At 38.9% G+C, this 22,650-nt stretch overlaps 2 protein-coding genes and 1 pseudogene across 2 annotated transcripts; 2 read left to right on the top strand and 1 right to left on the bottom strand.

The window, feature by feature from the left end:
* Positions 1-488: 488 nt before the first annotated feature.
* Positions 489-3,234, bottom strand: LOC116199360 (annotated as a pseudogene).
* A 4,510-nt stretch (positions 3,235-7,744) lies between these two features.
* On the top strand, positions 7,745-18,027 carry LOC116200026 (exocyst complex component SEC6). The gene is made up of 25 exons (XM_031530685.1): positions 7,745-8,099; positions 8,356-8,394; positions 8,511-8,599; positions 8,729-8,819; positions 9,279-9,368; positions 9,458-9,537; positions 10,054-10,146; positions 10,964-10,990; positions 11,483-11,590; positions 11,684-11,819; positions 11,905-11,949; positions 12,354-12,409; positions 12,791-12,899; positions 14,039-14,179; positions 14,282-14,461; positions 14,636-14,719; positions 14,813-14,899; positions 15,333-15,377; positions 15,628-15,706; positions 16,021-16,090; positions 16,236-16,323; positions 16,561-16,650; positions 16,766-16,882; positions 17,067-17,129; positions 17,387-18,027. Exons 1-25 carry the CDS (start codon positions 7,971-7,973, stop codon positions 17,516-17,518), a joined length of 2,268 nt encoding a protein of 755 aa, XP_031386545.1. The 5' UTR covers positions 7,745-7,970; the 3' UTR covers positions 17,519-18,027.
* A 1,039-nt stretch (positions 18,028-19,066) lies between these two features.
* LOC116200178 (G-type lectin S-receptor-like serine/threonine-protein kinase At1g34300) lies at positions 19,067-22,176 on the top strand. Its single transcript, XM_031530925.1, has one exon. It carries the CDS (start codon positions 19,349-19,351, stop codon positions 21,962-21,964), a length of 2,616 nt encoding a protein of 871 aa, XP_031386785.1. The 5' UTR covers positions 19,067-19,348; the 3' UTR covers positions 21,965-22,176.
* Positions 22,177-22,650: the final 474 nt, after the last annotated feature.

The raw sequence follows: 22,650 nt of genomic DNA, 5'->3' as shown, positions 1-22,650 counted from the left end.
ATAGTGTAAGTACAAAAAATGTAGCAAGGTATGAGCCTACCAAACAAATTCCAAGTCTATCCATTTCCAATGCAGCATGAGGATCTGGTGATAATTCATTTCCAACATCTTGTTGATCACCTCCTAGAAATAGTCGAAAGAGTTTTTCTTCTAACTGGTCCACGAAACTATTTCTTTCTCGATAAAAGTCTTCGAAATTCATCTAGTTAGCAGAGTTGGATCACTTAATGAATTGGTTCTCTCAATTTCCTATGCATCATAAAGGGTGACTTTTTCTGTTGCTACAGACTGGCATTAGTAATGCAATTTTTGACCCCGATGATACCAATAATGGAAGCTGCCTCTCTTGCCACAAGCAGCATAATCTCATAGTTTCCTTCTACTGTTTTATTCTACAAACTTTATGAACCGTTGATTATTTATTGAAATATGTAAATAAATATGCACAAATTTGAACAATCTAACTTCCAAACACTTAATTGCTAATCTTTTTTTTTTTGGTGGAATTTTTTTTTTCGGTGGAATAATAGCTAATCTTAGAACATGCAATGCTGTACCTATTATCCAATCAAGGTGAGACTTCAAGTTCTAATCTCGTAACCAACTCCACCCACCTCATTGCTCACAGAAGGGACCTGATCTTTCCTCTTATCCTTTAACTGAGAACTTCAGTATCGCTCCTTTAACTTCAATTCTTGGTTCCTACATGGAACCGCTGCCAACTGTTTCGCTGCCAGTCTTGCCTGCAACCTTAGATTCTTCTTCGCCATTTTCATTCCCCAATTCTGATACCACGTTTATGCTGCTTTCCAATTCATTTCTCTTCGAGAGAGGGGCATCCATTCTCTGTCCTTTTACCTAAAGCTTTGAGAAATCTTCCCCATTTTCTACTGCTTTCATCCACTATAGATCGCTCAGTGCATCAGCATAAACGACCTCGTTTCTTTTTCTTCTCCAGTGATTTCGCTAATATCAAAACCTTTCGACTTGGCTTCCTTTGAATATGGTGTGGCATAAGCCCATTCAGGCACTTCATGATCTTCCATAAGGCAGACCACGTAGTTCTCCTTCTTCCTTCTCTCTTCATCCATCTTCTCTAACATTATCTCTTCTCTAACATCTCTCTCCGGTCCCAAGTTGCAAAAGACAAATAGGACACAAGATAATAATGCAGACAAACCAATACATGCATCAGGAAGATGCTAACATGAAGTAGCAAAAAACCCTGTGGAAGTAGTATATTTAAGAGTCCTGCTTGAATCACCTTGGCATCAATATTCATCTTCTGCTTTATCCGCTCCAATATTACCTATTCGATCGAACTAACGTTAACCAATACAAAAACTTTCACTTCCTTCTTCTGCCAGAAGCAGTGGGCAGAAATGCTCAATCACTATCAAAAATTAAAGTCCTCCATGCCGATCCATTTGAGGATTCCAATCACTATTGAAAATTATTACTGTTTCTGCTGTCTGCAGATTCAAACCCTCCAGCGGGAGTGCTCAGAAGAAACATGAAGTAAGGTGAATCATGAGCATTAAAGACTTTGTAGGCGACCTCTTTCCTCCGTTTTCGATGAACCATAAAGTCTGAGAAACTTGAAATCATGAAACTGAAGATAAATTTCAAGAACATCCATGAGACGGCCCATCCGACAGGATAGAAAGACCATGTGCCCAGCCCTGCAGAGCTTGGGGACCAAGCAATGAAGCAGCTCAACTGACGCTCTCGCAATCTCATCCTTGCATCACATGTTGTACTCTCCCAGGAAGAGGTAAGGATGGTTACAGCACTTCCTGAGTTGCATGGACAAGTTTTGCCGGCTCTTTGATTTTTCAGATCCTGCAATTATGTCGATTTAGCTGAAAAAGAACTTCCAGAAGGAACTTACCTACAATAACTAAGGCTTTTCTCTGCAGGGTTAAATATAATTGAAACCAATTTTTTAATTTAAAATGATTCAAGATGCCTAATAAAGCCTTCGCATAAAGATGCATTGGTTGTTGTCTGAGAAGTCTGACAAGTCATACATGACATATACAAGATCTAAAAATGCTACATATTGTGTAAAATGACCAAGAGGAATAGAAAACTACCAACATAACATTCACAAACATTTAATTCTCATCTGTGGTCGAATATTTTCATGAAATGTTACGACAGCAAACGTTGAATTGCACTTGTTGTGATTAAATTACATTATGTTAAGCTGTGGTCCCTTCACCCTTTAATTTGATTATAATGACTTGTACTGGAGACACAAAGAAAACAAAAAACAAAAAAAACAAGGGAACATGTCCTATCAGAGCAATATCTGCATACATACCATTATCAAGCTCGACTCTGTCTACATCCGAAACTTGTTGATAATATACTTTCAGCCATTATGATATGTCACGCTTCAGTATCACCTGAGATTTTCCAGGAAGGTGCTTCTCGACTTCATCTTTCTTTCTTCTCAAAATGAACGGTCTTATAACCTGGAAAGGATAATAAAATTTAGAAAGTAAAAGACAGAGTACGAACCAAAAAGTGGATAACAACACATCCTTCATCCACATGGTGCCTTAATGAACACTGATGAGAATAAACGTACGACCAACATCCAAGTTGTCTCTTATATCTCTCAAACATACTTGATTTTATGAATTGCTTGAAAAATTCTCGGTAGAATATACACCAATGGAATGTTGAGGTCCTAACGGGAATTAGCCCCTCCTAGATATAAATAAACCAATGGAGGGGTTATAAAAGGCAGTTCTTTTTCCTACTCGTTTTGTTCAGCACAGATTCTTTATTGAGAAAAAGAACGGGGAAGCTCTATCCATGTATGTGAAACTTACATGTTCAACATATGCAGCCTTGAGTTGGAGAGTTTATCAAGCCAATGTCCATGTATTCTTTCCTGTAGTCGTCAATGATATTATGCAGCAAAACAGCCCCACCAGATAGTAGTAGGCCACCCATACGTACTTTGGACTCTCCCTCATATCTATAATACAAACCAAATCAAATTGGCGTAATTCATTATATATATGAACGTGGATACGCATCGAGGAAGAAAAACCTTCGTCTCAGGCATTTTGTCGAGCATGTAGAAGCCGGGCTGCCCTCGGAAATATCACCAGCCTCAAGGGAGTTCAAGAAGTCAACCACCAGGACGGTGTCACAGGGAAGAGCCAGGAGCGCACCGCTCATGAATGGGAATGTTGTGGAGATCCTTATATAACCCATTGAGAGATGGATGTGATTTGTAGAATTTGCATCACCAGGGATGTTCGTGAAGCAAGTGATCAGCAGAGGCAGGCGCAATTGGTTTGCGATTGAGTGGGGATGGTGCACGAAAGGGATCAAATGGGGAGGGAATGACGAGGGGCAAGAGAAGCAAAAGTGATGGGGGTTGCGAGGAAAGGATTATGTCATATTTGATTTTAGAGTTGAGCTTATATTTTAATTGAGTTATAATGATTGTGTTTTGATTTTAATTGGGTTATAATGATTGTATTGTTGAATTATGAGAAAAAATATATAAAAAATAATGAATAATTGAGAAAAAGTAATGATTGTATTATGGAATTGTGAAAAAATGAATGAATAATTGAGATAATTCAATATTAAAAATTGGATTGAATAGTTAAAAAATTGAAGAAAAAGTGAAAAGTAATAATTGTGTTGTTGAATTGAAAATAAGTGGAGTTAAGTGAAGTAGAGTTAAAAAATCATTATTAAACCAAACGGATCATAAGGGATAACGCACTCTCTCAATCTCAATCGTGAATTCTCTCCAATCACAATATACGTACTAGAGACCTTGCTTTTTTTATTAAAGATTAATATTTTTTTCATTTTTTATTTAATTTACTATATATATCTTTTTTAATTAAGAGTTCTATTTTTTGAAAATGATTATTTATTTCGTAAAATATCATCATAGTATTTATGACTAAAAAACTAAAGAAGAAAAATAAGGCAAATATAATGACTCAAAATGAATAAAAAGAATTATATTATTATTTTAGTAATTATATAAAACTCGTCCATCCTCCTCTTATGGCAAGTCGAGTGGGTTTTCCCACCCACTGGGGACTCACCCTAAACTTAAAAAAATAAATAATAATAATAATAATAATAATAATAATAATATCTTTTCATTTTTATTCAATTTATATATTATCCTTTTTCGGTGTAAAATCTAATATCTAGAAGTTCAACGTATTCAATTAATCTAGGTTTGAATGAGGTCAGCACACTAAGGGATAACGCGCTCTCTCAATCGTGAATTTTCTCCGACACAAGATACGTACTAGAAACCTTGCTTTTTTTTCATTTTTTATTTAGTTTACCATATATATATGTATATCTTTTGTGTAAAACATCTCGTATCTGGAAGTCCAATGTGTTCAATTAATCTAGCGAGATCAGTACACTAAATGATAACACACTTTCTCGAGATCGTGGATTTTCTCCAATCACAAGATGGTCACTCGAGACCTTATTTAAAGAAAATATGTGTCAATTTATCTAAAACCATCCATATTAGCAAAACGACTATTTCAACTTATCACGAATTAAAATAGTCTCTTTTTATTTGTGCCGTTACAAATAACTTCCTTATTTTTCCAGCAAATACAAGGTTACGTAGCATGTTGACTAAGACTACTTCTCACTTGGACGTTGATTTGGTTGTACTGCGAGATGCTTCTAAAGAGTTTCGAAACCCTATTGCAAGTAAAGTTCATCTACTTGAATTATTGGACTCCGAAGGCTTGTTATATTGTGATCATAATTTTTTATTAAAAATAATTGAAATTCAATTGAAAATTAGTGAGGAGGCTTGTTAGCTTTTATACCATGTGATATATTAATTAGTATAATATTTAAAAAAAATGGGTCGTTTATTATCAAACAAGAATTTATAATTTTTACACATAATTAGATTTATTATTAATTTCAGTTTTATTCAATATTAATCATTACACGAACTACTATGATAAACAAAAAATTGATGATAAATTTTTCGAATCTACGGTATCGCGTAGTGTTGCACCCTAGCTAGGATAAAATCGAAAAAGCAATTACAAATGGGATCACAATTTCTCCAATTTAAAACTATCCAGTTTCAATAAGAAACTGTTCGGTCTAATGGATCTGTGGGTTCAAGTATGCATTTGGGTCCAATAAGAAGAACCAGATGGATAGGGCATCAGTTCCACTCCGCTTCTGATAACAATGTTTCTTCCCCTCTGCCTTCCATTATCTTTCTTTTTAAATTAATAGTTTTATTTTTTAATAAATAATCTCTTTATTTCATAAACCATCATTGAAGCATTTGTAATTGAAAAACTAAAGAAGAAAAATATGACAAATATAATGTGTTAAGGAAAAATCTGAATAAAAATAGAATTAGGATAAAATCAAAAGGGCAATTAAATTTGGGATTAAATTGACTATACTCTAATAGTAAATCGAATAAAAGAATTGAATCAGAAAAACAATTAAATATAATAAAAACGACCTAGGAAAAGAAAACGACTCTAACAGGAAAATAAACAAAATTATTTGATAGAAATAAATAAAAGAAAAAAAAAGAGATAAATTAAAATAGAAAACTATCCAAATGTAATGTACTAAAAAGAGAAAATACTTTTTCTCTTTTGCTTTCCGCTCTATCTAATGAGAAAATATTTGGTAATCAGAATCTTTGAAAGTGAAAAATTGACCTTACATCGGATACACAGATTTTTACTTATAAACATTCTAATTAGTTGTTACTTGTTCAAAATGAAATTAGTAACACTCAACGGATATATTTTTTTTGTCTAATAAAAAGCCCCTGCTCTCTGATTTATTTACAAGAGTGCCCCTTTGTGTCTATTCGGCTGTTCCGAATTCGGCAGCGCTAGCATTACTCGGGCTAAAAATATGGAAAATATTATTTCCTCCGAAAAAGAAATCCCCCGATTCCTACAGATGAGAAACAATAAAAAAGGGGCAGTCCATCTTGCACTTAACTACAAGCTTGCCCCTTTGTCTCATTCGGAGCCTCCGAATCGAAGGAAATACCAGTGCTGTAGAAATAAACTTTGAGTAAACTAGCAAATTGGTCCCTGAGATAGTCAATTTGCATAAATCGTATCCCTTGGACGAAATCTGCATCAAGTTGGTCCCTAATACATCAATTTGACCCCTTATAACGTCAAATTGATCCTTTATAACGTCAAATTGGTCATCATAACATCAAATTAGTCCTCAATAACATAAATTTAGTACCCATACCATTCCTTAACTAACATATAATAACATTGGAATGGTCCTTACGGAATAATTCCGTTAACAGTTATCAATTTCGTCATTCCGTACCTTTTTTTAATTGAAATTCTTCTTTAAAATTAAAAATATTAAATATAAAAATTTGAATTATATAAAAGGGAAAACATAAAACAATCATCTCCTCTGCAATCATCTCTTCGTGAGAAGACTGCAGTCAAACGACACAGGCATGAATGGTGGCAATTGGTAGCTACACCGCGACGCTATGCCACCTCGACCTCTCCTCTTGTATCACACTATTTCTCCCTTTCTTTGTGCTTTATCTTTCTATTTCAGATGAATCAGTAGTTGGGGTTGCTCATTGGCTACTCTACCCTTTGATGAGGTCGGAGGAGAAGGTGGGTCATCGGAGGTGAGGATAGCCGGAGGGAAGAGGTTATTGGAGAGGATGAGTTGCAATTAATACTCCAGGCAGAAATTGGGGAAAAAAATATAAACAAACAACAACCCGAGACTAGCAGGGAAGGATCGGAACCCATCATCACATTCACATCACCTCACACCATAAAAAAAAAATTTTGAATAGCTTCTGACTTTATCATTTTCTTTCCTTCCTCCTCTCTCAGTGTCCTCCATCTCTCTCTCTCTCTCTCATAATTCTTCATCAATCGAATGTTCCCCCATTCCTTAATTTGGTTCGATGACGGGTTTCTCGGATTCTTTGACTTCGGGGGCATTTCACGTTTCTGTTATACCAAGTAATCGAATCGAATCGCCATCCTCATTCTCCCTCCCTCTTAGCTTTCTTCCTCAATCTGCTTGATCTATTTGAGCTTAAAGCTCTCTCTTTCTTCTTGCTTTCTCCTTCTCCTTTAAATGAATTGGTAGCTGCAGTTGCTCATGGGCTACTACCTTATGGTGAGGTTGGAGGAGAAGGTGGGTCATTAAAGGTAAGGATAGCTGGAGGAGGAGAGGTCGTCGGAGAGGACGAGTTGCAAAGGAGATAGAGAGAGAGGAACACGAAGAAGAAAAAGGAGAGAGAAAATAATAGAAAAAAAAGAAGAAATTTGGAAAGAATGGGGGAAGGAGTCAAAAGACTATGTGATGTTATCTTGATTCTCCATTAACTCTAACAACATTTGACGGAGGGACCAAATTGAAATAAGTGAGGGATTCGATTGATGTTATGAAGATTGAATTGATGTTACGATGGACTAATTTGATGTTATAGGGGATCAGTTTGATGTTTTAAGGGACCAGTTTGACCAATTTGATGCAGATTTCGTCCAAGAATCCGGTCGATGCAATTTGTGTATATTTAGGGACCAATTTTGCTAGGTTACTCATAAACTTTCGCTCTCTCAGAAAATACTGATCCTCCGACGTACCTGCCGAACACCATATGGAAATTACATGATTGCCCCCGGGACGCAGTCGGAGGAATGGTTCGGCCAACTTACATTGGAAGAGAGAGAGAAGGAGAGGGGGGGAGAACCGAAAAGCTTGAGGATGACGAAAATAGAGATCCATCGTCAAGCTTCCTCTTCTTCTTCTTCCTCCTCCCTCAGCTCTGTCGCTTCTGTCCTGTCAACTTTCTTCGTCTACGCAATTGGCTTGTGAAAAATATAGCTTTCTAGCCGCAGCTGTGATTGTTGCTTCGACGTTGGTGCCGTGGACACTATTTGACACAGAGATACAAGATGATGGTTGAGGATCTGGGCGTAGAAGCTAAGGAGTCTGCGGTCCGTGAGGTCGCAAAGCTCTTGCCGCTTCCCGAGCTCTTGCAGTCAATCTCCTCCATCAAATCCGATTACATCGCTCGCCAACAGGTTTCTGCTCTTACTCCCAATTTCCCTGTAGTTATTCTTTTGGTTCTTTGATTGAATTGAGCCTGGATATTAGCTCGAAATCATAAATTTTATGCCTTTTGGTTGGTCTGGGACCTAGTTGTTTGATCATTTAGGGAGCTAAAATGGATACTTGAAGAATCTCTATGGTGTTTGTGTGAAATCCTCTTTTATTTATTTATTTATTATTCATATGTTGGTGGCTGATGATGCGTTGTCTTGCACGGTCAACTGCCAGGCAAACGATGCACAACTCAGTACAATGGTTGCTGAGCAGGTGCGTTCTTCCCGAATTCGTTTTCTTTGTATATACCGGCGAATCATTTCCTCACAAATTCATGGAAGAACTACACTCCACTTTATTAATTAAGCTGTATCATGACTGTCCTGCAGGTTGAGCAGGCACAGGCCGGGCTTGATTCGCTAAACTTGTCGCAGAAATCGATAAATCAGCTGAGGGAGAACTTCCTTTCCATTGAAAAGTACAATCTTTATAGGGCAATTGCTGCTCTTCTTTCTCCTTTTCTATCCCCCTCTCGTTTTTATATGCACTTGTAAAGAGAGAAAATGAGTGTAATCTCCTTTGTCTGCTTATATGCCTGTTGTATCAGGTTGTGTACTGAGTGCCAAAATTTGATTGAGAATCATGACCAGATAAAGCTCCTCAGCAATGCAAGGAATAACTTGAATACGACTCTTAAGGTGGGCTTCTAGACCTTGGTGGCATAAGTCGTAGTCATCTGAACTGCACATCAAGTTTTGTTCTTTTCTCTCAAGGAACACGTATCTGTATTCTCTTGTCAATTTCTTGAAGTTTTGCTATTCCATGAAATGCAATTTGTATTGCCTCATCCAACTTGGGCTAGAATAAGCTGAGCTCTCCCAAACAGCCAGATTGAGGTTGAGTCTCATAATTCAAATTGGTCTGGTCCCAGGATGAGTGTAAGCCCTACTATACTCTTCCTAAACATTCCGAGGTTGAGCTGGACCTCGAGTGTTCTATTAGGGTTACTGTTATGATTATTATACCAAGGTTTTGCACTGCCTGTTAAATATTCCTCTGTATTGGTATAATGTATCACGCTAAGCATGACGAATAGCTGCGCAATCTTCTCTTTTCTGGATAGCGGTTGCTTTGCTAATCATTTCTGCCCTTGATAGGATATTGATGGCATGATGTCTATATCAGTTGAAGCAGCTGAGGCACGGGATTCCTTGAGTGATGATAAAGAACTCATAAATACTTACGAAGTAAAGCCTAAGATTTTTCTTAAATGAGATTTCTAATTGAATGTTCCAATGCATAAGTGAGAGTAATTACTTCTATTATCTTTTCTTAGAGGTTGACTGCTCTGGATGGCAAGCGACGGTTTGCGCTAGCAGCTGCAGCATCACATAAGGAAGAGGTTGGCCGGTTAAGGTTGAGATTCCTCTCCTCTTCTTCTTCTTCTTCTTCTTCTCCTTTTATTTTTATTTTTTTATATGCTCATCCAGTTGGAAGCATGGTCTTGTGGTTTACATTAGATATTCACTTTCATTAAATGGTGGAACATCCCCAATATGAAATTCTTCGGTTGGCTGATAATTTTGCTAGCATTGATGTTTTACTTGGCATCTAGATCCAACAGGCTTATCATGGAATCTCTCTAGCGATGTCTATTTCCCTCTGAGATTGCTACAACCCATGCTTGTGATGATGGGTTGCCGGAGAGTTGTCACTGGATATTTTGATAGTTGTACAAAGTATCATTCTTTATTTATATCAATAGTGATATAAAGGTCAAGCACAGCCATTTTTTCATGTCTGAATATTGAAACTTCAAACAAGTTTCCAGCTAGCATCTCATTGACCTTCGATGAGTAAGGTGCTTTTGTTAACATTTCATACTTTAAGAAAATATGGAAGATATGTTTACTGTTCCATGTGGAATTCCAGAGAATATTTTGAAGATGTAGATCGTACATGGGAGACATTTGAAAAGACATTATGGGCACACATTGGCAACTTCTACAAGCTTGCAAAGGAGAGGTGAGAAATTTGTTCATTGGTGTCGAGATATGTGGGAATGACACGTTCCTTTGTGTTATATATGCTTTGTGATTTTGAGATTTATTCGGCAGTTAAATACATGTAAATGGTGACACTTACAGTAAACGTTTTAAATGGATGTCTTGAGAATTACTACTTGACAAATCTTTTGCTGTGGAAAATAGCTCTTATTGAGGATTGGGATCATAGGTTATTAGTTTTTTTCTCTCGATTTCTGCATTGACTCTTACACATTGAGGATAACTGAAGAAACGAAAATACTTTTCACATTTATTGAGATGTAGAGGCATGATACCTGTTGCCTTTACTGGAAACTGAAACAAAACAAACAAATTTCTGGAATCGGGGTGCTGCAGGTGGGAAACTAGATTAATTGTCAGAGAGACACAAGGTCCAATATCATCCCTCAGTCCATTTTTTGGAAAAAGAAGAGAATTCATAACATGCTTTCTCCATTACTCTGAATGGCCAAAGATCAAGCAATAAAGATACTTGCGGCAACAGAGATAATTTTTCGTGCCAACAACCAGAGCTAGGTTCAGTTATACATTCCTTGCATGGATAAACATTTACAGTTACGCTCTTACTCTCTTTATAGTTTATACCGGCACCAGCTGTGTTTTTTCTTTCTTGATTGCAAATTTCTGGCTCTACCAGTACATTGTTGAGTACATAAGATGCATATACAGTACTTAAAATATAGATATATATGTTTTTGTGTGCGCGCGCGCGCGCGTATATATATGTACTTTTTTTTTAATAAGCTGACCATAAGTTTATCTGTTCTGTTTTGCAGCCCACAAACTCTGGTTCGTGCTTTAAGGTAGATTAATGATTCACTTAGTAATGAACTTTCCTGTATTCATGGTTTTTCTTACTTAATACCTTAATTATCATTTCTCCCAACCGCTTTGTATTGCAAATTCTTCAATGGTTTTTTTCTGGGAAATCGATTAGTTAGTGTTTGGACAAAGATATTAAGAGTGTCAGCATATTAGTGTGCTTGCCAGCTATTTATACTGAACATGTATGAAAGAGTGAGGAAATTATCAAATGGAAGGATATTAATGGTTTCAGAGACAGATAGTGGTGTGAGATGCAACTTAAATCATCTTATGCAATAATTGGATTTACCTGTAGGCCTGCTCAAGTTTAGTTGCATTTACAAAGCAGAATCTAGTATCGAACATGATTTAGTGATTTCTGCAAGCATTTCTTTTTTATTGAATTAATCTGTTACTTTGCTGGTCATTGGTTAATCTTTTCTCTAGGTATAAATTACTTATCTTTCTTAAGGGCAGGTACTTTTTTGTAGGGTTGTTGAAATGCAGGAGATACTTGATCAGCAGCTCGCTGAAGAAGCTGCTGAGGCAGAAGGCGGCGGCGCAATGGCAACTGTTGCAAATCCCCGTAGAACTGCCAAGTAACGATATGAACAGATCTTTGATTTTATTCGAAGTAATTATGTTTCTCCACATAACTTGACCTTAGATAAATTGCGTATAATTGCTTGCAGGAAAACAAATGCAACAGCATCCTCCAGAAATCTGACACAGCAGAAGTTGAAGGTTCAGGGTAAAGGCTACAAGGATAAATGCTATGAGCAGATCAGTAAAACTGTTGAAGCACGATTCAACAAGCTTTTAACAGTGGTACTTAATGGAAACACCTATACGCAATTATTTACAAATATATTCATATTGTTCCCTTTTGACATGTATTTGAAATTTTCATCAGCTTGTGTTCGAGGACTTGAAAGCAGCATTGGAGGAAGCTCGCATGGTACACTTAGTTATCTGTTGAACTTTTATAAGCCTAATGCCTATTATGGAATGGATCGATAACTATTTACTTTTCCAGAATTAGCAGCTATTATGTTAAATGGAGTTACCTCTTTCAATTTTTTTTTTCTGTATGTAGTTGCTTTATGTGGGATGATGCATCAGTAATAAAGTAGTACTGGCTCATTGTTCTTGCTGACAATTACATTTAAATGACTGTTTCTTATCTTCACCCTGTGCATAAGGTCTTGTTAAGCTCCTCTAGGCCCTTTTTTTTTTTTTTTACGAATAAGCTCCTCTAGGCTTGATTATACAGTGAAGACTGTGTATATATTCCAATTTTAATAAGGTAGGCTCTTAACTTTGATTCTTGTTATTCTGTTTTCCCTATTTCTTCATGTTTAGATTGGAGATGAGCTTGGAGATATATACGACTATGTAGCTCCCTGTTTTCCCCCAAGGTCTGTCTCTGCAACAAATTCTGATATATTTGCCTAATGTATGTTCTTCCCAAAGGACTTCTTGAGCCAGCAACTTTTACTTTCTTTACATATGAACCTGTCAGCTGAAACCGATATAACCCATATCAAATTTGCTTTTTGGTCACTTTATTATGCTCTCCTAAAAAATGAGGTTTCTATTCCAACCGGTCTAAATTGAATCAGAATTCAAATTATGGTGTATATCTTCTTCACATCTTGAAATTGAAAAAGTATCTGCCTTGTAGAGAATTCAGCTGAATTGTGCTTATATACTATACTTTTTGTTCATGGATGTGCAGTTTATTGACTTATTAAGATTATTTGACTTTTTATTATTTTTTGCATCGATTCTCTTGGCAGATATGAAATATTCCAGCTCATGGTTAATTTGTATACTGAGCGTTTTATTCAGATGCTTAGATTACTCAGCGATAGAGCAAATGACCTCACAAATATAGAGATTTTAAAGGTAACTCATTGATCTAATCATTTTCATGCATGTTTATCTAGTTTGATTCAAATTTGCTTCATACTTTTCAGTTGTGCATTCTCGAGAGGCTTCTGCTTTACTTGTTTGAAGATGACTTAGCTGCCAAGTTCTCCAGCTTAATTCTTTTGAGAGTGATTAACTTTTTCAGTCTATTATATTGTGTTTGTGAAAGAATAGGCATGCTGAGGTCGGTTGAATAACCTTTTGATGAACAGATAGTCCATATATTAATTTTTGCATTATGTCGGGGATTTCGCTTTCCCTGAGTTTTTGTTTTCTTTTTTCATTTTAGTAGTAATAAGGAATATATATTAATCTTGTATGTCACTATTGCTATAGAATATTCCATTAGTCAATGTTCTTGTCAATTTCCTCTAATTTAACAATAAGCATCAGTGATATCCAAGACTGCTATAAATAGAATTTGTCTTCCCATTGATTTTTCCTTTTGTTTCCTTACTTTTTCAACTGGACGATTAGGATTACTAGAATTAATATATTCCATTCCATATAATGAAAGATAGATGCTTTTATCTAACATTACTTTTTTGGAAAGATCGCCAAATTGTTTGTTTTGGTTTTACCACATGTCAGAATTTGCATTAAATTATGCTTTCTGTTTTATATTCCTGTAAAACTAGCTGGTCTTTTTTTTAAAAAATATTTCCATCATTTTAATTTCCACAAGGGACTGACATTCGTGAAACAATACGGTGTCATTTATGCATAATGCACAGGCCTTGCCTACTTTCACTATTTGCGAGGGCAACAAAGTGTAGCAGAATTGTAGTTCTACTGATGAATCTTGAACATAACCTGTAATGTACACCCCCACCCCAACAATAAAATCTTGCAAAGTGCTCCGATGAATACTAGTTTTTTATTTTATTTTAAATATATAATGTACACCATGTCACTTTAATTTTGGAGTTCTGGCACTTTTAAATAGTGGCAATACTTTGCTCACTTTTGTCAGCAACCTATGCCCATGAAATATCTCCCAGCCAAGCAGTTAATTTGCTGGCTTTGGCATCCTTTCATTTAAAACTCATGTCATGCTGAATCAACCTCACATTCTCCTTTTCTATTGAATTTTGATGCTTGCTTTGTATGTACAGGTGACTGGTTGGGTAGTTGAGTATCAAGAAAATCTGATTGGGCTCGGGGTTGATGAGTCCCTGGCTCAAGTTTGTTCTGAAAGTGGTGCCATGGATCCCCTCATGAATTCCTATGTTGAGAGAATGCAGGCTACTACACGGGTAATTAGCAGTGTTGTCTAATTATCTAGTATATATGGGACTGTTGCATTTTTTGTTATCTTAATTGTCTTTTCCAACTTATTCACTCTTTTTTGTTACTAGAAATGGTACTTGAATATCCTCGAGGCTGACAAAGTGCAGCCACCAAAGAAAACAGAGGATGGAAAATTATACACCCCAGCTGCTGTTGATTTATTCAGGATTCTTGGAGAGCAAGTTCAAATTGTCCGGGACAACAGTACGGATGTGATGCTATACAGAATTGCCTTAGCAGTTATTCAGGCAAGTTTTGTGAACTGTTTCCTCATTCTGTTGACTTTCTTTATAGGTTCCTCATTTTGTTGACTTGCAAAGAGCTATTTATTGCTGTTTAATAGGTCATTGCCTTTTTTCTTTTCACTTTTTGTTAGTGCTGTTTCGGAGATTTCACTTATATTATCTTTTTTGCTATGACAGGTTATGATTGATTTCCAAGCTGCTGAAAGGCAAAGACTTGAAGAACCGGCTTCTGATATTGGCCTGGAGTCTATATGTGCAATGGTTTGACTTTCTAGCCATGATGTGCTATACCTCTTGCTGCATGGCAGTAGCTTTAAGGCAAAATAAAACTGATCTATCTACTTCCACAAACAGATAAATAATAACTTGCGCTGCTACGACCTTGCAATGGAGCTAAGCACCAGCACTTTGGAAGCGCTTCCACAAAATTATGCTGAGCAGGTTATTCCACCTTTCCATGTTTATATCAGTTCTCTGTTTATGATGTTAGTAATTGATAAGGATAAGGAAAATGCTGCTGTACCTTTCTGGGGCTGTTGCAAACGTATAAATGAGGAGATACGTGTTAGTAAGAGGTTCTAGAACCGGTTAATTCCAAGACAAGCTTTTGGGTTATTAATTGTGTTCTGAAACTCTTCTTTAAGAGCTCATATTTGTCAGTGACAGATTGTGGTCTGAAGCTTTTGGGTCAGTAGTAGTAGTAGTAGTAATAATAGTAATAGCAGTTCAAGAAATTCATTGCAGTTTGCATTTTTTATTTGAGGGAAGGGGGTTACCCAATCCCCCATCCCCTCCCTTTCAACATTGCAGAAACTTCTGTGTTTCTAACAGAGAGGGTCTATCCTTGCAATTCTTTTCTTTCAATTTCAAACAGGTCAATTTTGAAGACACATGCAAAGGTTTCCTGGAGGTTGCTAAGGTATGTTGCTTCTTTGGTTGGGGATATTTCCCCCATGCTTACAAAATTTGGTGATTATATACTGTCCTTCCATTTTACTTTTGCCTTTTATTTACAATTTAGCATATTCTGAGTGTTAAAGATATTTTATTCTTTTTTTATGCCATATGTGTGCCGTTGCTGTTAGTTGCCTTTTATTATGTATCACCCATCTCTCTAGACATCTCTCGCAGTAAGGTTTCCAATTCATATCTGAACTTGTTATTGGCAGGAAGCTGTGCATCAAACTGTCAGTGTTATCTTTGAAGATCCTGGGGTGCAGGAGTTACTTGTCAAGCTTTATCAGAAAGGTGATCTCCTTTACCATGTCCATGAATTAAAAATATTTCTTCTCCTTGTATAGGATGACTTGTAGTAAACGCTCTTTAATTTTATGACAAACAGCCTGCTTTTCCTCAATGAAATTTCTTCTTGCAATTGTTTTTTCACTTCCTTTGGTTTCCCTACATGATTCCAGCAGCACCAATTCAGAAGCTAAATAAATCATCACGAATGACCTATAATAAACCGTTGACTTTCTTGTTTCTAGTGGCATCAGATACTTCAATTTTTGCCATAATCTTGTGGATTTAACGGTTTTCTGGTCCTCTGACTCTTGCTCCAGAATGGAGTGAGGGACAGGTTACAGAGTACCTCGTTGCAACATTTGGGGATTATTTTACGGATGTCAAGATGTAAGTTTCTTGCTTTGAACTTGACACACGAGATATCACTTTGCGCAAGCAACCTTTGTCATTGTAAAGAACATGATTTCATATGCGATTGGCCCGAATCCGAAAACTGAGCTCTTTATTTCTCATCTTATTGTTTCTTGTGAAGGTACATAGAAGAACGATCATTTAGGAGATTTGTTGAAGCTTGCCTGGAGGAAACTGTCATCGTCTATGTCGACCATCTCTTATCTCAGGTTTTTAATCAGAAGCATTTAATTTTGTCTCTTCAAGTTGAATAGGAGCCATGCATGAGTTATTATAGAGCAGTCATGTTGAGTCTGGTATATGAAAATCATGGGAGGGGTTATGCCTAAAAATTGTCCTTCTGACTGCAATTATTTTTGCGTGAAGTGGGAGCTATTGGCTGTGCCTTTCACCGAGTTGTATTTCTCCCATAGTTATGTGGGTTTTTGATTTGTTGTTGATTGTAGAGGAACCACATCAAGGAAGAAACCATTGAGCGGATGCGGCTTGATGAGGAGGTTCTTATGGACTTCTTTAGGGAGTACATAAGTGTTTCGGTAAGTGTTTCGGTGTTCCAGGTTTGCTTTTAAATTGAGTCATTAATTTTCCCCGCTCAGTTTTGCTTCAATATTCTATGGGTATGTCTGATCTTTGTTTAACTTGTGCCTGCAGAAAGTTGAAAACAGAATCAGGATATTAAGCGACTTGAGGGAACTTGCTTCCGCTGAAAGCCTGGATACTTTTACTCTCATCTACACTAATATCCTGGAGCATCAGCCTGACTGTCCGGTAAATAATTTAAGAGAAGTTGATGCTTCATAAGTTCAATGTGCAGAGACAAAATTTCCAAATGCTGCAGATGCTCCCCCGTTTTGGTTTTCCATGTCTTTGGAACTTATTAGTGGATTTTGCTGAGGTTCACTGTTGAACTTGTTGCGGGTTTTAATATTAAGATTATACTTTATGATTGCAGCCTGAAGTCGTGGAGAAGCTTGTCGGGCTAAGGGAAGGCATACCGAGGAAGGACGCTAAGGAGGTAAATCTAGCTCATTTTCTTCTATATAATTTGTCGGCGGTGGCAAAGATGAAAGCTTATAGCTCGTCAGCTCTCGAGACAAAATTGCTGATTCTGCGAAAATGTCATGTGAAAAGTCACATGAAGCATTTTAAGAAACACTGGATAATTTCTGTGATTGGTTGTGTGATTCATATCCGTTAACCTTAAAAGAGTTGGGCGTTAAAGGGAAGCTTGGTAATCAGGGAGCAACCGATTGATTATTTGCTCAAAAACAGGTTGTTCAAGAGTGCAAGGAGATATATGAGAATTCGCTGGTTGACGGGAATCCCCCGAAGGCAGGTTTCGTCTTTCCAAGAGTGAAGTCCTTGGCTGCTGCTAAATCATCTCTGTGGAGGAAGTTGACTTAGAAAGGGGTTGGTTGTATGTATTAATTTCCAGGCAGAGAGAGGTTTTGTGCTGTCTTTGCTCATGATACAGTGTGTTTTGAGGTTAATTCAGGAGGTGATTGAAGGAGATTGTTCACCTCGGGTGTGTTTTTGTTGTTTCGGGTTGTAAAGTTAAAAGAGTTTGGAGTGAATTAGAAAAATTCGTTTTACTGGAGGGATCTGTAGTTGAGCCCCATGCTATGCTATCATCATAATACTAATCATCGGAATCAAAAGCTGGCCACAGCCACAGCCACAGCCACAGCCACAGCCACAGCAGAGCAGGACACCCTCTCCAGTCCATCCATCTTCCCGTAGTTCATTGTACCCAGAGATGATGATGCTGATGAGCAGCTGCTTCTGAGAAGATATCATGATGGATAACTCGATCATCTGTCAAACCATAAGTGAGAATTACACGCGCTAATAGACGATAGAAGATACTACTTTTTCCTTTGGTAATGTATTATTATTATTATTATTTTCTTTTACCCGGCCTTTTTCTTTTCTTTTTTTTTTTTATTTTTTGCTCCCAAGCGATATTGAGGATCTTTTTATTGATATTTAAAGGAATACATTAGTTCACTGCAGAAACGGATACAAGAGAAAAATACTCGAGCTGAAATTATAAGAATGGAAAATATTAGTTCGCTCAGCCAAGTTACCTACAAAGGAAAGTAGATGCATAAATCACATCGAGTAATGGCAATCATAATTATAACGAGCATTCCTATGACCAATAATCTTGGTCCGTCTATTAATTCATGGCAAACTTCTATCTCCATTTTCCCGAGCTTTTTTTTTATGCTACGAAGAAAGTTGAAACAACGTATCCTTTTCGATGCCCAAATATTTGGAGGAAGTCTTCGGAGGGCTGATCTGTCTATCAATATATCCGGGTATGTCTATATATATATATATATATTAATATGATTTTCTTTGTCCCATTTCATATTTCATTTGTCAAATCAGGTGGAGCGCGCGGCCTTGGAAAAGTAATTACGGTATCGCGTTTGACAAATTAAACGCAAGTTAAGTGAAGAATACTCTTCTGTTCCCCTTTATTAGAGTCTTCCATTATTCTATTTCTTTGAAGAAAAATGTAAAACCCAAAAACAAACAACAAAATATAATTCGCAATAAAATTTGGACCGCTTCCAAGTCTCAGTCTCAGTCTCAGTCGCAGCCCAGTCCAGTCTTTTTTCTCTTTTTTTTCTCTCTCTTTTTTTAAATTTTGGATTGTGATGTGAGAGGTCACATTAAATTGCTCCTCCTTAATTTAAGTAAGTAAATAATCTGAGGCGACAAAAGGTACGGCAGAACTCTTTTTTTTTTTTTTATATGATGATGATGATTATTATTATTATTATTGTATTCTTTTTACTTGTCTGAATGTATTTTATGTGACGATATGTATTGGACTCAAAGACCATAATTTTCGGAAATTTTGATGAATGAAGGAAATCACCACTAATGTGTGTGTGTGTGTGAGAGAGAGAGAGAGAGGATTCTCTGTTTCCTCATTTGCCCGACTGACTTGACTTTTACTGACCCGACCAATTCCAATTCCAATTCCAATTCATTGATTTGTCAAAGCTTCACCGTTTTCTTCTTCTTCTTCTTCTTCTTCTTCTTCTTCACACGCTTTTTTTTTAAAAAAAATAATAATAATAATCTATCCTCCTCCTCCTCCTTCCATGGATATGTGGATCGATATCAACAAGAAGAAGAAGAACCACCACCTCTGAGATCTGAGCTCAGAAGAAGGTTTCTGCTTCTTCTATTTTCTAATCTTAAATCTAAATAAAAACCATGGCCGCTGCGATGATCCCCCAAAGCCAAATGGGCATCCTCCCCCCCCTCTTCTCCTTCTCCTTCTCCTTCTCCTTCTCCTTCTCCTTCTTGTTGCTCATCCAACAACAACTCTCTTCAATTTCATCATCAGCAGCTGAAATCCCTCTCGACTCCACTCTCTATGCTTCCTCCCCAAACCAAACCTGGTCTTCCCCCAACAACACCTTCTCCCTCGGCTTCCTCCCTGCTCCTTCCTCCTCCTCCTCCTCCTCCTCCTCCTTCGTAGCCGCCATCACCTACTCCGGCGGCTCCGTCCTCGTCTGGTCAACCCCCTTCTCCGTTGACCTCTCCGGTTCCCTCCGTCTCCTCCCCACCGGCAACCTCGTCCTTTCCCACGGCAACGGCTCCACCGTCTGGTCCTCCAACACTTCCTCCAAGGGCGTCTCCTCCGCCTCCCTCGAAGACTCCGGCAACCTCGTCCTCCGGAACGCCACCGGCACCGCTCTCTGGTCCTCCTTCGACCACCCCACCGACACCATTCTCCCCTCCCAGAACTTCACCCCCGGTTTGTTCCTCACTAGCGGCTCTTACTCCTTCGCTCTCCAGCGTTCTGGCAACTTGACTCTCACCTGGGTCGCCAACGGCAGCAGCAGCGTCGTGTACTGGACTCAGGGTTTGAATTCTTCGGTCGAGGCGAATCTCACCTCCCCGACCCTCAACATTCGGCAGACTGGGATTCTATCCATATCCGACCCCTCCTTGAGCAGCGATGCTATTCTGTTTTACAGCAGTGACTACGCGGAGGGGAGTGATATCCTTAGGTTCTTGAGGTTGGACCCTGATGGGAACCTCAGGATATATAGCTCGGCCCTGGGTAGTGGTACCACCAACATGAGGTGGGCTGCTGTTCTTGATCAGTGCAGGGTCTTCGGCTACTGCGGCAATCTTGGTATCTGCAGTTACAATGACTCCAACCCTATCTGCGGCTGCCCCAGCCAGAACTTCGAGTTGATCGACCCGACTGACAGCAGAAAGGGATGCAAGAGGACCGTGGAGATCCAGGACTGCCCTGGGAGTACTACCATGCTGGAGTTGGACCATGCCTTGTTCCTTACATACCCCCCCGAGCTCTCGTCCGAGGTTTTCTCCATCGGTATCTCGGCATGCCGCTTGAATTGTCTCGTGAGCAGCTCTTGCATTGCTTCGACTTCTCTGTCCGACGGGTCGGGCATGTGCTACTTGAAGACCCCTGAATTTGTTAGTGGGTATCAGAATCCCGCTCTACCTAGCACGTCCTATGTCAAAGTTTGCGGGCCCGTGGTCCCAAACCCATCATCCCCGGAGGGTGCTCAGGGCAAGGGTAGAAGATTACATGCTTGGCTGGTCGCCGTGGTTGTCTTGGCTACGCTTCTCGGTCTCATCCTTGTGGAGGGCAGCCTCTGGTATTGGTGCTTTAGAAATAGTCCGAGGTTTGGAGGGTTCTCCTCCCAGTACGCCCTTCTCGAGTATGCCTCTGGGGCCCCAGTCCAGTTCACTTACAAGGAGCTCCAGCGGTCGACAAAGGGCTTCAAGGAGAAGCTTGGAGCCGGAGGCTTTGGGGCAGTTTACAGAGGGGTTCTCGCCAATAGGACGATCATTGCAGTGAAACAGTTGGAGGGGATCGAGCAGGGGGAGAGGCAGTTTAGAATGGAGGTCGCGACCATAAGCAGTACCCACCATTTGAACCTCGTGAGACTTATTGGATTTTGCTCTGAAGGAAGGCACCGCCTTTTGGTCTATGAATTCATGAAGAATGGTTCGCTAGATAACTTCCTCTTCACCGGCGAAGACGTCTCAGGGAAGTTCTTGAATTGGGAGAAACGGTTCAGTATCGCCCTCGGGACTGCTAGAGGGATCACGTACCTTCACGAGGAGTGCAGAGATTGCATAGTCCACTGTGACATAAAGCCGGAAAACATCCTCTTGGACGATAATTTCAATGCCAAAGTGTCGGACTTTGGACTTGCAAAGCTCATCAACCCAAAGGACCACAGATACCGGACGTTAAAGAGTGTCAGGGGGACCAGAGGATATTTGGCACCCGAGTGGCTTGCAAATCTCCTGATAACTTCGAAATCGGACATTTACAGCTACGGGATGGTTCTGCTGGAGATAGTCAGTGGTAGGAGGAACTTTGACGTTTCGCCCGAGACCAACCAGAAGAAATTCTCAGTGTGGGCCTACGAAGAGTTTGAGAAGGGCAATATAGAAGCTATAATGGACAAGAGGCTGAGAGAGCAGCCCGACGTGGACATGGCACAGGTGCTGAGAGCAGTGCAGGTGAGTTTCTGGTGCATACAGGAGCAGCCCTCTCACAGGCCGACAATGGGGAAGGTCGTACAGATGCTTGAAGGGATTGCTGAGATCGAGAAGCCGCCGGCACCAAAGGCGGCCGTTGAAGGGTCTGTTAGTGGGACCAGCATCAATATCAGCAGCAACATTAGCGGACTGTCCACGTTCGCAGCATCTGCTCCTGGTCCCTCTTCGTCGTCTTCGCTCCAGACTGCCGGCGTCTCTCCTCTGGCTTCTTCAGGTAGGATGATAAGGAATCCTGAGAAGACTTCTTCCTCACTTCTCGGTTCAGATTTGAAATGAGGCAATTCAATTATACAATCCAAGATATTCGATAGTAATAGACGATACTGTTGACTAGTTCGAGCTCCTAGTTGGGTGTCTTGTCATGTATGGAATATTTCTGTATGTAGAGTATCCGCTACTTCACTCGTCTGCCTGAGATGGATATTGTAATCGGATGAATAGATAAACATTATCAGTTGTATGGAGATTCCTTATCCTTTTCCTTGCCATGCCTCCTCCTAGATTGGCATCCATCATTTGCAGTACTCGCCGGGGACTCGACACGATTCATCCTCTCTCTACAATTTTTCTTTTTCGGGGTGGGGGGCCGATGTGTATCTGTTTTTTTATCTTAATCGACCGTCAAACCGGAGGGTACATCAGAGAATGGAAATCCTAGTGGGAATCAAAAGTATATTAAGTGAGCAGGTTCCCCTTCTTCACTGGAAAGATCTGTGAATGACCATAGCCGGAGCCATAGCCATTATTATCTGGTGGGGAATTTGAATTTGAATCATTGTCATATGATACAACACAGATACCTTTATTGGATCCAAAGCTTCTGTCGTGTCCTGTATTACCGTTTTCTCTGGCACAAGGAACTCGAGAGAAGATCAGAGAATGTGGGTGGGTCATGTCAATGGTCCAATCGTTCTCAGATTCAAGGTTCTCTCCTCTGCATCATTTCCTTTTCTTTCCTTTCC

Source organism: Punica granatum, chromosome 3, assembly GCF_007655135.1.
Source record: "Punica granatum isolate Tunisia-2019 chromosome 3, ASM765513v2, whole genome shotgun sequence".
Taxonomy (NCBI): domain Eukaryota; kingdom Viridiplantae; phylum Streptophyta; class Magnoliopsida; order Myrtales; family Lythraceae; genus Punica; species Punica granatum.
The sequence above is the reverse complement of the archived record's forward strand: the minus strand, read 5'-3'. Positions and strand labels throughout refer to the sequence as shown.

Coding starts and splice junctions, on each gene's coding strand:
- LOC116200026 (XM_031530685.1), top strand. CDS start 7,971: ATGATGGTTGAGGATCTGGGCGTAGAAGCTAAGGAGTCTGCGGTCCGT. Junction 9,369..9,457: donor AACTCATAAATACTTACGAA/GTAAAGCCTAAG, acceptor ATCTTTTCTTAG/AGGTTGACTGCTCTGGATGG. Junction 11,950..12,353: donor CATTGGAGGAAGCTCGCATG/GTACACTTAGTT, acceptor CTTCATGTTTAG/ATTGGAGATGAGCTTGGAGA.
- LOC116200178 (XM_031530925.1), top strand. CDS start 19,349: ATGGCCGCTGCGATGATCCCCCAAAGCCAAATGGGCATCCTCCCCCCC.